Source organism: Petromyzon marinus, chromosome 59, assembly GCF_048934315.1.
Source record: "Petromyzon marinus isolate PM22_M1 ecotype Great Lakes invasive population chromosome 59, UKy_Petmar_22M1.pri1.0, whole genome shotgun sequence".
Lineage (NCBI taxonomy): Eukaryota > Metazoa > Chordata > Hyperoartia > Petromyzontiformes > Petromyzontidae > Petromyzon > Petromyzon marinus.
Genome location: NC_133725.1, coordinates 5,001,827 through 5,019,398, shown reverse-complemented (window position 1 = coordinate 5,019,398; position 17,572 = coordinate 5,001,827). Strand labels below are relative to the sequence as shown.

Sequence of the window (17,572 nt, the reverse complement as noted above, 5' to 3'; positions counted from 1 at the left end):
CCTTTATGCGCTTGCATTTTAAAAATCGCCACGTTTTGGACAAACCTTTCATAAAATTGGCCGGTAGTACAATGTTATACTACACGTGTGCTCATATGGGGATCATCTTTATACATTATTTTGAACAACCCCAACCCCATCTATTGATATCACTATGATGTCACTCATGTTGTCAAGTTAGTTCCTCATTAACAAAGCTTCAGACTTGTGTCAGACACCCCAGGGTACAAACCTAGTTTTCTACAAGATCTGTTTTTTTTATTATTAGTTTTCCTTTTAAGCCAATTAAAAAAAAGTGTCACATTATAAATTTGTCCCATGCATGTTTATTTATTTTAGCTCAAGCTTAATTAATATCATGCATTTTATATCGGATTGCTTCATTTAACATTTTAGCGACTTTATTTTTCATTATTTCACAGGGCAATGTTTAGATTTCTCCTATTGTTGCGCGACCAAACTGTAATCAATTCTTAGTGCGAGTAGTTCATAAGTCGGCTGTCAAACACAAACCAGCAAAATAACCCGACCATCATTGCCATTAACGCTGCCTTGCAATAAACACACGTATATAGCCTGCTAACATTTAGGGATTTGACCAGCGATCTTTAAAGATGCAAACAAGGCCACGTCCCATAATGTTACCCTACTATGTACATACCCATTACAATGCAGTTGGCAACGACTATGGGTGACAAGGTTTTTAACCGGCTTGAGCTTGTACTGCGAACACTTTTCGCTTAAAAAGTTTTAACGGTCGAAAGTCACACGCACAAACGCTATCTATGCCCTCCAAAAGCACAGCAGTGAACCTGGAAAGCAAAAAAAGGGGGCAAGATTAGCAGGACAAGGGAGGAGGGCGAGGGTGGGCGGCTTGTGGGAAGGAACAGGGTCTAGGGGTTAGGCCCGGGGCGGGTAGGGGAGGAGGATGAGGAAGTTCGTGGAATGGGCTCTCAATTCCTGCGCAAGACAAGGTTTTCAAAAACCATCGCACGCTCGCTCACTCAACTTGCAAACTTCACAGATCGCACAGACGGACGGACACGCGCGCGCGCACACACACACTGGGGTGAGCGGGCAAAGATCGGGGGTTTCGCATGATTAACATCGTGAATCTGGTCCGGCGAAATGACTTGCGACTTACCTCGGCAAACAGCTGCATTTGGGGGGAGGGGGGAGGCAAGTTAGCGAAACAAATGATAAAATAACCCGGCAGGGCAACCTGCTCACTTAATTTGTACTTTAAATCCTAACAACCGCATTTCTTCGTCTTCTGCCAGGAGCTTGCTTCAACTTAAGGGATGATTAGTAGGAAAATAATTTAAGTCAAATAAGACGGCAGCGTCCGAACACAGCGCCTCATTGCTGCCACAAGTTGGAAAAGGAAGGTTAATCGGGTTATCGATCTTAACCTTTTATAAATTGGTGAAAGTAAAATATCATTCACATTTTAAAACTTAACGATGCCAAAAAAAAGGTAGAGGGCTGGTATTTTCCTGTTTTCATTGATGACCCAAAAAAAATTCCAGGAGCTTGAGAACCAGTTTCTCATTCGAGATGATGTAAAAGTCTGAGAATATAATCTATATAATGGTGCAAACCAACACCAAAATGTGCTAACACTGTATAATCAACGATGGCTGGAATGTGATGTGCATTGTACATCAGTACTCGCAAAATTGGGCAGAAACCAAATCCCTCCTTGTGAAATTTGAGCTAGCGATTTGAAAATCGTTGCTGCCAAATTAAATCATGCTTACATACCATTAGTTAACCAGCCGGATTTTATATCTTTGTGAATAAATTACGGGGCTGGTTTTGTGGTTAACTGTGCTTGACGCAGGATCATGGATGCTCTCAAGGGAGGGGGGGGGGGGGGGGTTTGCTCAGAAATGTAATTAAGTAAAAAAACCCAACATCAAATTAAACTCAAAACTTTGCTTGGGCTCCGAATTTGCAGTCAACCAAAAGGAGATGTAATCTTTGGACAACCCCCACCTTCGAATTCACTGATGATAGTAAACAACCATTATCCGGAATCCCTCAAGTGTTTGGGGAAAAAAAAGAGTACAAAAAATATAAAATGCCCTAAAACGTCCTGTTTACTCATGAAAGGGCTCCCGCCTACTCAAAAGCACCCAACATCCCCGTTTGAAACCCAAGGGCCCATGCCATCACGGAGATCCACCTATATTTGCCACAACACTGGCCACCAAGGTTGGAATAAACTTTTCCTGGAGGGCCAAATGGGAACTGTCAAGTCCCTTGGCAGTGGGCCGTACATTAAAAACACAGACACACCCCATAGCATTACCTAATAATTTGCTTGCCGACCAATTATAAAGGATGCTCTTGCGGTGAAAGAAGCGACTGCAAACGCTAAAATAAGAAAAAAAAACAATTGCCAGATTGAAAATATTCCCCTCTAATACAGGATTACTGCGGCTAAGATTACTTGCAGTGACGGATAAATATTGTTTTCATGTGGTACGGCCCAATTAACGCGACCATCGACCCATATGAAATGAATTCCCGGACCATAGATTCCCAATCCCTGCTACAATTGCTTCTAACGCTAGTGCTAATCTCAGGGGAAATCTTTAACTTCTGACCCATGTACGCAAGAGGAAATTAGTCACGGGCAGTAGGTGCATTTCATTGGCAGATGAGCAATGCTAGTGTTCTGTGCGATGAGCTTTTCCCATCAAACGCACGTTCCCAGCCAATAGGGAGGTGCTCTGGTTGGAGTGACAATGGTGAATTCTGTGTGGTTGTTGCAGGTGCGGTGTTTCTTTTGTGAAAAAGGTGTGAAATAATTGTTTTCACAAAAATGTTACTTTGTATAAAAACACGTACGGTGTACGAAGAATTAAAAAAAAAAGTCTATACGTTACGTGTATCGTGTCAACCTGGACACCCTTGCCAACATGATGTTTCATCGAGGGATTGTCCAGGTAAAATATTTTAGATAAAATGAAAAACGTGGAAATTTTTCGGCCAATTTCTGCAGACGACATAATCCGTGTAGAGTTGTGTCTTTCAGTAAATATAAAATCGGGTCACTTTTAACGTGCGGATGATACGCGGCAATAATTTTGTGTCCGCTCTCAGTACGATGGCATTTAGACATTAGCAAAAGAAGTCTGTTGCTGCGCTAATTATCCGTCGCAGCAAACTTCGAAGTCCTTTTGCAAATTTTTTTTTTTTACTGACGTGGGGGGGTGGGGGTTCTTGAATCCTCCAAAAGTGGACAGTGGGATGACTTAACACCCGCTCGCAAAAAGGTATCGTGTTCGGGTATGCAAAGCTGCGCCCAGCGTATAATACCAGGGTGTCCCATCACGCTGTAATAGCAGGAGAGCTGTCGGTGCAAGGGTGACTAAGCGTGAATCTTGACATCTCGGTAGACGAATTCCATTTAATAATGCAGGCCAAGAGGTGGGGGGGGGGTAGGGGGGTGTGGCCAGAGGGGAAAAAAAAATTAGGTGTCCAAATAGATGTGGCCAAAATAGTTATCTGTTGCTGTTTTTTGTTGTTGTTGTCGTAAAGAAGAACTGGAAAATAATAAAAAAAAACGGGCGAATACTATCTACGAGCCGCTCGCTCGGCTTTGGAAACGGTCCAAATGGAATCTTGCAGGCTGGAGTGTCCGTGTTAACTTGTTCCACCGGCGTGCCAACACTTCATCTCCACGGCAACCGCACACCTGGGACGTTGCTTACCTTTCGGTGGCTTACACCTGGGAAGGAAATTAAGTGAGAAAAAAAAACGAAAAATTAGGATCTAAATGGCTGCCACCGCTGCGGGTTTTTCTTTTTTCCCCCACCCCCCAAAAAACCCTAAAGAAAAAAAGGAGAGACAATACAAACGCTGCCCCCACTCAATAATGTTAGGTCTCGACAAAGCAAGGGAAAAAATAAAACCACAGAAAACATACGAAATTAAAATCAAAGCAAGCTCACGTACGCAAACACAACAAAGCCCTACCTATAAGCCAAAACGGTACCCCACCGGAACACCCACCCCCCTCCCCCCCATTAATATGCCCTTATTTTTGGTGCATTATAAACTACGGCAAACCACATGCTTGCAATTCCACGTTTACCACGTCAATATTTTGACTTGGAGCCAAGCAGAACCCACAGCACCGGAGGCTGGGGAAGAGGAGTCTGCAAAAAGCACAACCCAAGGTAGAGGAAGGCAATGCAATAACAAACAAAAAAATATATATATTAAGGGTTCGGGTTACGTTAAGACGTAAAGACGTAGTTGGGGCCTCTTCTGCCGTGGTAACACTGCATGTTTCTGTATGTCTTAAAACAAAAGACTAAAATTCACTCGGGGAAAGCTTGGCCCAGCTTCGACAAGATTGGACAACCTCACCTGAGCATCCTGGGTTGGGGGGGGGGAACAAATATAAATAAAATACTTTCCTTTGAGTTTAACCCCCTATGGTTTTTTTTCAGGATTCGAAAATAAAACGGTGAATTTAAATAAATTAAAAACAAAATAAACAAAACACCGACAATCCAGCTTACACACGTAACAACATCACAGGAATACCAGTCTATCAAACAGGCATCGTCATATTTTTTAAAACAGACTGTTCCAAACATCATGAAAACGTTGTTTTGTTCACGTAAAAAAAAAAACGCACGTCCCCTTCTCAACTAAGTCTCAAACATTCTGTAAACTGTTCGGAGGCAACCACGTACGCAGTTTGCGGGCAGCGATCAATAACCATAGGCAGCTCGCGTGACATGATCGATGACTTTGTGCCCCTTTGGTCAGGTGTCCCAAAAGGCTGAAACCACAGCAATACGAAGCAATTGAAAATGCAGCCGATCTTACTCAAAGTTGCCCTTCACCATCAAAACACTACCCCAGCAAAAATTCAACACGAGCATGTCCGTCTGCGACTAGCACGAGGCTGGACCCACGTCTCACGCAGACTGTTGTTCACGTGCCGCTGCCTAAGCGTTTGGGGATTCCCGACCGCCAAGGATTCACCGCGATCCATGACAACGACGCTGCCCTTTTTTTATAAAACGCTCTCCTCTCGCTGTTCGGCGAGCTCATGCAGTAGGTCGTACGGCAACAATACAGAGACGGTTGCACTCACGCGCGCACACACCACCAGCTGCGTACACAGCGGCCCTGACAACCAGATTCGTCATTGCTGTTGTGTTCAAGCACAGCGGGTGCCATTAAGAGAAACCAACCGGGATACTTTTGCAGCAGTCTCTCGTCGTGTTACTTAATACTCAACTAACGCGCTGGTTCACGATTGGTGACCGTCTCATCGACGCCTACAATGCAACGACAGCAAGCCACGATAGAGGGTGGAGAAAGATGCAACCCAAAAAAGAAAAACAAAGAGTTCTTATCCTATAAATACTTAATCCTAGGATGGGATGCACAAGTTTAAAGCTCGTTGATGAGAGATACACACTTTTGAAATTAGGCCCAGCAAATATGCCACGGCGTTATATTGACACCGCTTTGGAGGTAAGAAGACGTTCTGGAGTTGATAGTGCAAACGATGCCACGATGGGTTTTTGACCACAACGATAGACTTTAAAATAAAAATCATTAACGAAGCGTCACACTTGTTTTGGCGAGGTCAGGATTCAAAGCTTTGGTATCTATCTACAACAAAATAAAACATTAGTTTTTTAGGCTGCATTTTCCTTCAGATTCCAAAGTTGATGTGCAATAAAATTAAGGATTCTCAATCTATAGGTCGAATTCCCTTAGCGCCTTTTGCACTAATGTGTCTCGATGCACACTACCATCTGAACGGGTGAAAAAAAAAAACGCCTTGAAACTCGACCATCGTGCACAATTTTAAATATTCCAAGTCATTGTTGGAACCGAACCCCGGTCAATTTGAAAATGTAGCTCTCGCCAGCACATTAAAAGACGAAATACTTTCGAACGTCAGCACCAGCGGAAAATTGCCCTGCTGTGTAGCCAAATAGCTACAAACGGCAAAGTGCCGCCACACAACTCTACACGTACCAGGCTGATTATTTACAGTCGGCCGATGCAATCACAAAAGTGGCAGCGCATTTTCTCTACCCACGGATTTCTACGAACAGCAAGCGTAACAAAAAAATAAACTGGCAAGACATCCGCCTAAAACGGTGCTGCAAAAATCTCCTGGTCGGTCACGGTTGCGCAGGGGCGGGCGCATAAGCGGCGAGAAAGGAGAGAGGTTGGAGGGAAAAGTGAGGGCGAGGCAGCGATGAATGACAAACGCTACGCGCCCTGGCGCTAGACACGGTTGTGATCGTTTCCCCGTAAGGCCCCCCCCACCCCGACCTTCCACCAACATGGGCGGCGAGGCACCCCACAAACCTTCTGCAGGAGGTCTTCCAGACGCTCGCCCTTCTCCCAGATGCAGCGCTGCACCCAGTCTATCACCTTGGTGCAGAGTTTGCCGTTACTGGGCAGCCAGACGTTTTCTTCCAGCACCACTTCCACCTGACGTCGACAGAAAACGAACGGTTCACTTGCAACGTTCATCACCGTTGTCATAGTTTATAGGGCTTCACTGTCGAACGTGGCATCTTCGTCGCCGTCATCTTGACCGCTCAATGAATTGTCACGATTCAGGCGTCAAGATTGTTATATTGTCCTTAAATCTTCCAAGACTCATTTGAAAACTCATTTCTTGAGAACTGCTTTTTGTGTTTGCAGTCCTTTCTCTGCACCTCCGATTAGCACGGTGGGCGACGTACGGAGAGAAAGAAGTTCAAAGTACATACATACAAGACATCTGGCTATGGTATGGTGGAAGAGTAGCCCGAATAACCTCTAGAGGTCTCAAAGGGTCTGAAAAAGCTCACGGTTCTTACCTGCAGGCGAGGCAGCTTGAGGAACTCTTCCCCCTCGGAAATCTCCACCAGGTGGCTTTGGATGAAGGCGTCCACCTGGGCGAGCAGGCGCGAGTCGTCCATGTGGCCGGCGAAGTTTCGGTACGAGATGCAGTTGGTTCCGTCCACGCGAGATAGAAGGTAGTCTCCACACACCTGCTCCCGGAGAAGTCCAACCAGCATAACGATGAGAGGATTTTTTCGCAGCGCAGGCTAACCTCGCCTATTCGTACCGATACAAGGAAACCTCTACGCCAGTGTTCTTCACTAATTTTCAGAGGTGGTGGGGGGAGACTTTCGCCGATAAAACATCGTCAGCGCGAGGACCCAACACATTTTGAACTATTGGGGGTTTTGACAGCACGATGATGGGGGGGGGGGGGGGGGGGTGTTTTCACATGTGCATTGTCAGGGGCCGCACGCAAGGCCACCAGGGGCCCACCAGTGGCCCGTGGGCCTTGCGATGAAGAACACTGCTCTAGGCCAACCAAGACGTCTGGGCCAGCGGAGTAAGATGTCAAAATATCTTCCTAGAGGCGATCTCCAAGTCCTTCTAGTGGAGGTCTTTCTGCAAGCGGTGGCATGAACAGAACACCTGGCTACATACACAAAACCTACCGCGGTGGTGAGATGTTAACTCCCTCGCCTGGAATGCAGGAGGTCATGGGTTCGATTCCAAACCCGATGCCTGTTGTATATTTGGAGTTTGCATGGATTTTTTTCCAGGTCCTCTGGTTATTCTTTCCACATTTAGAAGCACGCGTTTATAGAGTATTTGGCTGCTATAAATATCCACATAACCTACTATCATTTGTGGCCAGGTCGCTTCTGAAAAAGAGCTATATAGCCGAGTGGGCCTTACCTGGTAAAATAAAACTTAAGTTTTGTTTAGTTTTAGACGTCTTTCACTTTTCCCCGCCACCTCCGGGAGCCGTGTGAATGTCGGGGTACAGAAGAGAAGGAAAAAAATAAAAAACGAAGCAATTGTGTTCCCCCTTGGGTCGCCGGAATAGCGGAGACCACTCCAATGCCCATCATCTCGGAGGGCAGTTACTGAGAGGGGCATTGGGAGTTGTCTCCATGAGATAAAGGGCAGATCTTGGTCGGCTGTGCAGCAGTAATCTGGCAGAAGGTAGGAGGCGCTGTTGGCGAGGTGTGGTGGCATCAACGGCTCTGGCCACGGTTTACATCTTGAATTACGGAGGGAAAGAAAAAACACTCGTGCAGTGTGGTACCTGTCTCACACGGTCCATCTTCAGCTTCTTGGCAGCAGAGTACACATCCTTCACCAGATCAATAGAGGCTTCCAGCCTGAAACGCAGTACACGTCGTCAGCACCAGGGCACCGTAATGTAAAAAAAAAACTGGACTAAAATACAGAACCGTCCACCCACATTACACGCTCCACCCACAGCATTGGATGTCAATGTCCTAAGTAATGGGTGAGGAACCATTTCCTCATGGGAGAGCTGAATAAGACTTCAAATGCCATTGGAGGGAAATACAGTAAAACCTCGTTATTTCGGTATTCGTAATTGGGGATAATTCGGCACGGCTGCGCTTCATATTAGTAACTCGCCACGAGCCAAATGGTCAAATTTCAGCATGCGCATGGAGCGACGCCGAGCGGCACGACCAAAACAATTACTCGGTCTGGTGGCGGAGCGCGCGGTGGTGAGCGTTAGTGCGGAACTGTTGCTTTGGACTTTTACCCTCCTTGTGCACTCTGTGCAAGCCAATCCTCCTCAGAAATGTCATCTACACCTACATCAAGAAGTAATAGAAAAGGGACCCAAGTATAAATCCCTTGCTCTGCGAGACAAATACAAAGTTTTGGATAGAATTGATGCAGGTGTGTCAATGCGTACGGTGCGTGAAGAGTTTAGAAAACAAATTTGCAATAAAAACAAAACATTGGGGCAGGAGGCATTGGGGAGTAACCATTGTAGATAATTTGGAATACTTATTATAATCACCCAGGAATGTACGTTCTTAACGCTCGTGATGTCACCCCACATCGACCAGCCCCCCTCATGAATAATCATTATAAGGTGTTGTCCTCCAAATGGACACCCTCCCGCCCCCCCCCCCCCCCAATTCATAATTAGCAGCCTACGTCACTCCACATGGGGGGCTGAGGCGCCTCCTCCCCCCTCCTCAGCATCAACTTACAACCCTCACTACAAAGGCAGAACCCTCACGTCACGCAATCTCCGTAACGCTTATTGAGACATCGAATTAAAAAAGGACGTCGTGATGAACAAGGGATTATAACTTTAAAATGAAATAGGTCTGTGTCACCGCGCCCTCACAAATTGCACACGCATCAATACAATGAATATCACGTCGTGGTCTGGTTTTCACTTGCAAGTTTCCTTGGACGGGCAAAACGCTAGTAATGGATAATTCGGCAAGGCCAGAGCCCTATGTGTGTGTCGAATTAACAAAGGTTTACTGTACATCAAAACACATTATGTAACTGCAAGAGGGCTTTGTCGCGACCGAAGCCACGGAGCACGCTAAAATTAGAAATGGTCTTGCCAGGTTAAAGATATTCTCCAGTTCTCGAATAGTAAAATAAGCACAAAGTGCAAGTAAAATGTAACAATTATGCGTGTCAGAAAACGCACAAAAATAATTTTGTATTTATAAAGAGCCTATATCTTAAGCACTACTTCAAGATGCTGCATAAGATAGGGGGGACAGCTGCAATCCAGAGGGTGGAGTATGGAGACATTGGAGGAATGCAATGCAATATGGATAGAGATAAGCTTATGGGCGTTAAAAATGGTAGACAGAGATAAGAGAAAAATAAATATTGTGATAGATAAGAATGGCATTCAGAAATTACACATTAAATGAGTGGAGAGAAAGCTGGAGTTGAACAAGGGGAGTGAGCAGCAGAATTTTAAGGCTTAATTTCAGCGAAAGTCTGTTCGGGTCAGTAATACAGAAAATATTTCCGTACTTGGCACACCAGATGAGGTATACTTCTTGGTTATGGCTGTGGCTACTAGTCAGGAGGTGCCTACCCCAATCTACCAGTGACCAGGCAAATATTCAGTGAGCTATTAAGCTCTAGGAAGCTGTCGAAGTGGCCATAAAGTAGAGATAATCCAGAGTGAGGGCATCAGAGGAGAAACAACTACCGTGGTTCTGCAAGTTAGAGTGAAGACTATGTAAATAATTCATCTGGGTCACACTTTAAATAAAAAACTACGGAGCATATGGTTTAGAATCTGAAGGTTGTAAGTTGCTAATCATCCGTAAAAAAGGTCAATAAACTAGGTACCATATACAAATATAAAGACTCAGCCTTAAAGAGGCCCATAGACGGAGACATTTGTTTATTTTCTTAAATAAAATTTATTTCTTGTGCAGCGTCTTAAGATGCAGCCGCGTTTAGACGCCATAAAAATCCACGTTGTATTGTACAGTAGAAACCATCTTAACGACCACCCCTGTTAATGACCAATTGCTTCACGACGGACCTCCATACAGCCCAATGCATTTCCAAATCTGGCCGTCGCCTGATGAAGCTAGTTATAATTACTGGCGAAACGTCGCACTTATGATTGTGTAGTGGCCTTATTGACGTCGGAGACTGTCCTTTGGAGGCAACACGTATTTATTACACACTTCAATTACAGTGGCGAATCTGATACTTGAAGAGGTAACGGCCTCTTCACCCGTACTCTACAGAGGGAACCGTTCCCCGAGCTTTAGCCCACGCTAGCTCCCTGGTTCCCTCTATCCTGGTCCTCTCTCAGGAGGCTATCTGACCTGGCCCAGCTTCGGGCGCAGGTCCCGATCACCAGCCACACGAGTCGGGCCCTCAAAAGGACAGCGGGCCAAAGGAGTTCCAGGGTCTGGCTAGTCGATCTTCTTTCTTCACTGGCTCTTCATCTTGCTCGAGTCGAACTGCCTCTCAGCTCTCGGGGTCCCACCTTTTATACTGTCCCCCACTGAGGGGTGTGGCTTGGAGGGATCACAGCGTCCCCCCCACAGCCCCCCAGGGTGGTGGCCGTAGCGGACGTGTTTGTGGCCACCGCCCTGCAACCGCGTGTCACCCCTTCCGTGACACCTCTACAATTGTAAATGTTGTGGCTTGGCTCTCCAACACACCGGTGCGACTATAATTAATACCATTGATTAACCATGTTTCTTTTAACATGTTTACAATGTTGTTAGCATCTTTATGAATTAATATCCATTGTTTAAATATTAGCAAGTACGTTCATTTGGGTGAAAAAGGATAACTTTCGATGCTATCGGAATGAATTAAGCCTTCAACGTGCATTTCTGATGCTCGGTTAACGACCAAAATCACTTAACGACCAGTTTCGTGGAACCAATTACCGTCGTTAAGAGGGGTTTTACTGCACATTACCGGGAGTACGCGGCTCATTGATTCCATGTTCCACCACACACACACTGCAGGTCGCAACACCTCAAAAATGGAGCTCTGCGTCTTCCCATATAGTCTCTTTTCCTAGGCTTCTTGCAATAACCTTGGTAAATTCAAGAAGTGTGTTAACTCTTTATCTATTAGGACTTTGATGGTGCTGTTTGTTGCTGTCCGCACGGCGTTTTGGGCCTTTGGCTCTGCGTAAAGCAGCCGTGTTTAAAACATTTTTTGTTGATTCTACAATGGCTACGTAATTTTTGGGCTGCATTTTCATGGTATGCATGTTGAACTTCAAGCCGTACGTGGCCGACTTCACTAATCGGAGGTGCTGGCCGAAGGTCAAACGAACACACAAAAAAGCAGTTTAAAGAAATGGGTGTTTTCAATCTAGATTCAAAAGTGCATAGCTCCAGTGGCTTCTTAATAAATAATTTCAAGGCAGCGGATGCAAATCACAAAACCAAGGCCCGGCCTGGCGCATCGTTCCACCTTTTCGATGGTTCCCACGAGCGACAACTCAGGACAAGCGTGTGTGCCAGGTTAGGTTGCGGCCTGGGCAAGCGTACCGTGCGGTGTAGGCGTAGTTGAGCAGAACCTCCATGGCCTCGGGGTTGAGATCCTCAAAGCGGATCATGGAACAGCCGGTGTTGTCCAACACTTCGCTGTTGAAGGCTTCGAACAGGTAAGGGCTTGAGCAGGCCAGCACAGCGCGGTGAGCGTAGATCTCATGCCCGCACACCTGTTAACAGACACGATTGGTCACCCTATAATCTTAACAGGCTGTTTAGGCCAAGTGCTGTTAGAGAGCTCCCATGAAGGTGAAGACGGCACACGAGGTGGTGGCGTGAACACCACCATGCCTGGCCGCCTTTGTCTCGCCAGTACCGATGTTTAGATAACCGCACCAGGTGCACATTTAAGGCCGAGTTGACCTAAGAGAGGGCCAGGATTGGTTTAGATATTCGTGATTGATGTTGGCTACGAGTGGGAATCGAGCTCGTGCAGTGCGCCAACTACTACTCTACCGTTCAGTGTGTGTATGTATGTGTACCAGCCAACATGCACATGCATCACACACGCCATTAATTATTTGCAGAGTTCCCAATAAAACATTGAAAAGCATCAAAATCCAAGTGTTATGGTTTGTAGAGGGATTTTTGTTGATTGGCATAATTATTGAAAACACAAATCTCCCTTATATATGTAAAAACTAAACCTTGTCCCAAAGGGTTCTAACTTTCTTATAATTAAAAAGGCTCCTAATATGCCACGAAAAACTAATTATGCAAACCTTCATTGCCCTATTTGTAATGTGCCACTTTTATGTAATCATAATTTCTTATTAACCGTGTAACACATGCATTTATGCGATTAAATAAAGCAGACCTTTATATGTTCAACCTAGTCATGAATAAGAGACGTCTTTTTGGAAGAATGCTTACAAGTACCGTTCTCATTCCATTAATTTCACAACCAAGTTTCAACAATTTCAACAGCACTTTGACAAAACAATACATTGAAAACCTGACTTTAAAAAAAAAACCCAATTTGATTGTTGGGGATAAACTGTTCAAATCCAACAAAGCACAGAGGACAGCTCGTGTTTTTGCCAACGCGTGTGTCTACATAATACAAAACAAACATGTTTACATGTCGCCAAACAAGGGAACAAAAAAAACACCAATTGCGCGCACGGCTGTATTTAGAACTAGCTGGCAGATTTCACGAACACAGCTCTGATGGTTTGCTTCTCCTCAATGTTTAACCATTTAAAAAAGACATTACTACGGTCATTGGCAAGTCATAATGCGTCAATTAATTTAATAAGATGGAATCTCTGGCACGCAAATACATGCAGCGATTTGTAGGTATAAGACCCGGCTACAGTGCAATGCACTACCGCGGCTTGTTACGAAATCACATGGAATGCCTGTGACCCTATCGAATCTTAGAAGCTAGGCAGTATGGGGCCCGTATCGTGCTTGGAATGGGCGACTGCCACGCACAACAGCTCATTATAGGGCTGCGGGGTTGCTTTGTGGGCGGCAGAGGGCAGTGCAGAATTTGTTTATCTTCGCCTTCAACAAGCACCGACAAGCACGGAGAAGAATTACCGCCAAATAGCCACCAGAGACCCGCGGAAGCAAGGGGAGGCCCTCGTCTAGCAGTGAATTGATAAAGGAGTTGAACATGTACACACACACACGACTGAACTCGCTGAACACTAAGTAAAACCAAATCACCATTCGGATTTTGTGCGAGAGCCTTGCAAGGGTGGCAACGACAAGATGGCCAACCTTTTCCTCCATCCACGTTAATTTAACAAACACTTCTTAAATGTGTGTACTTGAAGGTGGTGTAGCCCTGCAAGAAACTTGCTTGTGCCCTTACTGGTGGAATGGTCTCCACTACGAGGATGCACCTAGATTAGCTCCTCTCGAGAGGTATGTTAGTCTATTCTAGATTTGAAGCTTTCGTGACTGCAAGGATCCATACTCTTTGGTTCTATTCGGTAAAGTCACGTAGGTAAAAATAAAATAACAAAAAAATCACGACGTTTCGGCCACAACACAAGTGGCCTTCATCAGGTGAAGGGACTGGACTGTCCAGAGGACAGCGTTGGAGTGAAGACAGCAAGCCCAGGTCGCGTCAACAAGCTTAAAGGACGCGACCTGGACTTGCTGTCTTCACTCCAACGCTGTCCTCTGGACAGTCCAGTCCCTTCACCTGATGAAGGCCACTTGTGTTGTGGCCGAAACGTCGTGATTTTTTGTTATTTTATTTTTACCTACGTGACTTTACCGAATAGAACCAAAGAGTATGTTGGTCTACTCGTCCACACCGACGTCTCGGAAGAGGTGGTGGTACCCACATTTTACCCAACCACACGCCGTCTCCAGATCGACTGACGTCTATCCACGTGTACCGCTGGGCAGGACAGAGGGGTGTAAGAAACTTGCCTACTGTTTCAAGCGCCGTGCCAAAAGAGTTCAGTGTGCAGACCCCATTGCACCATGGCAGTGTGGTATGTGGAAAGAATCTGTTGATAATTTGCTACGTTCATTTTTGGGATGGAAACAACTGAAGACTGAACTCACACGAACATATCAGAGGTCGGCCTGCATCCAGTTTTGCGAGTTATGTCCAGTCTCCGATTACACCTATTTTGAGAGCAGTGGAATTGGGGAAGTACAACTTAACTGGGACAGTGGGGCGCCAGAGCAGTGAACTTACATGATGGGCCATTCCACCTTTAAAAAACATAAAAATATATTCGACTACCATTCAAAAAGCAACCAAAGTCCACATGTAATGATTCAACCATGAAATAAGGATGTTTTTATTGCAACAAAATTTAAGGATGGGATCGTTAAATTCCATCTTAAAATGTGAGAGTTAATTGTTTCAGGGGGATGGAGCAGTGAGGTACACTGGTTCACGCACTGCATCATCAAGCTATAACCAGAGTTCGAATCCCAGCCATGGTGAACATCAGTGGATTTCTGCATCGGTCCTGGGCCACAACCTCACCAGTCAGTCTACCTCGTGAAATACGGTCAGGCAATCCGCATGATCGACAAAAGCATGGGGAGGCCTGCATATAGTGGTAATTTATTCTGTTACCTGTAGGCTAATTGTACAAATGAGATAGAATACAGAACCATTTAGACAAACACTATACATGACAAAAGTTATGCAGTTCCCGAGTCAAATCATGACCCCTGGATCAAGTAAAGTTATCCAAGTGCTGGAAGACGCGGGTCGATTGTTGAATGTCTATAGCCTATTGAGTAGTGATATTGTTACAATTGCTGATCGTGAACATAACCATTGCTGATCAGCACCCTTGCCACCATATGACTGAAGTAGAAGTGATATAACGTGAATGATAGGCGAAGACTTTTCTGGCTAGTCAGCCATCACAATTGGATGAGAACAGAGAGAGAGGTCAGTGGAGTCGGCAGTATAACAAAAAAGCACGCTGGTGAGAACATAGTTTTAGTCTGCCCAAACCAATTGCATTAACAGCAGGTGCTGGCTAGACTGTTCTTAAGGTTACTGAAAATTGACATTTGAAAGAAGCTGTGCGTGCACACACAGGCACACCAGCTCATGTAAATGAAGCAGTGAGAGAGATGAGAAGTTAGGCGTTTGCGGTAAAGCTTGTCAAAACTAGAAAAATATTTCCAGGCATCATGCGGATATCCTCAACTACCACCACCACATTTTTTTTAGTAAATCTTGTCAAGAACCAGTTCCACGCACTGACAAACTTGTCAAAACGCCAGAGTTTGATCGGCAAGTTGCATGTGTTGGGGTAAAGTGTGGGCACACTCCCACTTCTTCCATGACGCCTTCGCCAAACCGCAATAGGTCAAATACCATCTAAGAGGGGAATCTCTTGAGATCTCTCTCGTGGAGGTCCTTCTGCCACACAGCAGCACGAGTTATTCCGGGGCTGCTCCTTTAGCTTGTACTTAAAACTCCGTGCCCCGAGTTTGATTTCCAGTCACAATGAACACCAGTGGTTAGCGATAAATCGGAACCCGTCGTGGACCACCAACCTACATTGACCAGCTTGGTGAAGTATGGTCAAGCAAACCCTGTTTACTGAAATGGTGCAGGGGAAGGCCATTAATCTACCAGTAGCTTGGCAAAGGGGCCATAAATTATTATATTACAGTATAGTTCAGTGTGGCATTGGTAAATGTGACTGTTCCTGGAACAAATCCAAGCATTCCTTATGCTTGTCTGCATAAAAGGCAAGCAGCCAAGATATCAGCACGATTTAATTATTTTTTACAATGGTAAATAAATTGCTTTTCAAACCTTTTAGTTTTGGAGTAGGGTTTAAACACATCAATCAGCAAAAATTGTGCATACCTTCACGGTACAAGCCAACACCACCTTTATATCTATTCCAGATGGCTCTGAACTTGTGAATACATTGGGACCGATGCGCTAAAAATCCTGCTTTTCAAACCAAATTATATTCAAAGTTTGCCCGTCACTGTGGGATTCTGCCATGGTTAGCACACTGGATTACAATCCAGGAGGTTGTCAGTTCGATTCAATATCTGGGGCATGGCATTTGAAACAAAAGGTACAGGATTCTGAAATCCCCACGCCTCTGTCGACCCAGCAATATAAAGTTATGCCGCAGCTATTCGATAGGACGGTTTGGTTGTGTGGTGGGGTAAAATGTGGGTAACTAAACACTTATTCCAAGCTGTATGACCAGCGTGGAAGAGTGGCCTAAATACCCTCAAGAGACTCTAGAGATCTCTCTCGCACTCTCGAGTGTCAGTTTTTCTACCAGCAGTGGTGCATGCAGGAAATTGCAGGGCTGTAATTAACAGCAAAAAATTGGTAACAGGAACTTGATATATTAGTTTATACATTCTTATCACTTGCACTTCAGTTCACGATTAAGCAGCATATGGAGTTGTGGCATAATTGTCGCCATACATATTTTACGCAAGATTTTCAAACCAAAATGTTCCCGTTACGGTGACAAGCACAGCAAGTACAGCGCGCTGTGCTTATTTTAATACATTACCAACGAAAACAAACACTTTTATTTTAAACAAAGTCTTATCACTACTTGTCAACTCATTCAGTATCGGGCGGTTGTGGACGTGGTACCACGCGATGCAAAAAAAACCTCGAGTTGAAAATAACCTGGCCCCCGTTTTGTAGACTAGGGGAGGAGGAGCATGACACCGACTGCCCCTTTGCGTGGCGTGAGAAACGTCATCGAGGCTTGCGACATGGACGCTGATAAACTTTACGGACAAGAGGTGAACAAGTGGCTGGGCAGGCCAATTGCCGTGTCAGCACTCGGGGCCAGGAACATTGAGATCTGAATTTGGGTTACATCTAACATTGATTAACCCAGGCTCTCAAGTGTAGCGAGCTGATCGTTTCAGCCTGGTAACGGATGTCTGGGGAGGGGGAATCTAATTAACTTTGGTTTGACACTTAAATTGGGTTGTATTCCATCTTTGAAAATTAACCCCTTTTGTTTCATTTGTATGGGACACACATTTCCGTTGAACAGTACGTGAGAAGATGCATCGCCTAATGTGGATCAAGAGGCAACTTGGAAGGCACCTCTCAGGAGCAGTTGTGAAATCTCATTCCACAGGCCGATCCCAAATGTGGGGGTGGATGCACTGCTTAATGCGAGAGAACGATGGAAATGTCTTCTTGCCATAAGACAAGACGGTGGTAAAACACATGGGTGGGAAAATAAAACAAACAAAAATGTGGATTCACTAAGCAT

At 45.2% G+C, this 17,572-nt stretch overlaps 1 protein-coding gene across 1 annotated transcript in view; it reads right to left on the bottom strand.

Annotated features, from left to right (window-relative positions):
• The window catches only part of IVNS1ABP (influenza virus NS1A binding protein), a 62,268-nt gene that overhangs the window by 20,606 nt on the left and 24,090 nt on the right, over nucleotides 1–17,572 (bottom strand). The window contains exons 4-7 of the mRNA XM_032976327.2: nucleotides 11,853–12,025; nucleotides 8,114–8,189; nucleotides 6,861–7,034; nucleotides 6,361–6,486 (exon numbers count right to left, since the gene is read on the bottom strand). Coding sequence (XP_032832218.2) covers nucleotides 6,361–6,486; nucleotides 6,861–7,034; nucleotides 8,114–8,189; nucleotides 11,853–12,025 — 549 coding nt within the window. The remainder of the gene's footprint in view (nucleotides 1–6,360; nucleotides 6,487–6,860; nucleotides 7,035–8,113; nucleotides 8,190–11,852; nucleotides 12,026–17,572) is intronic.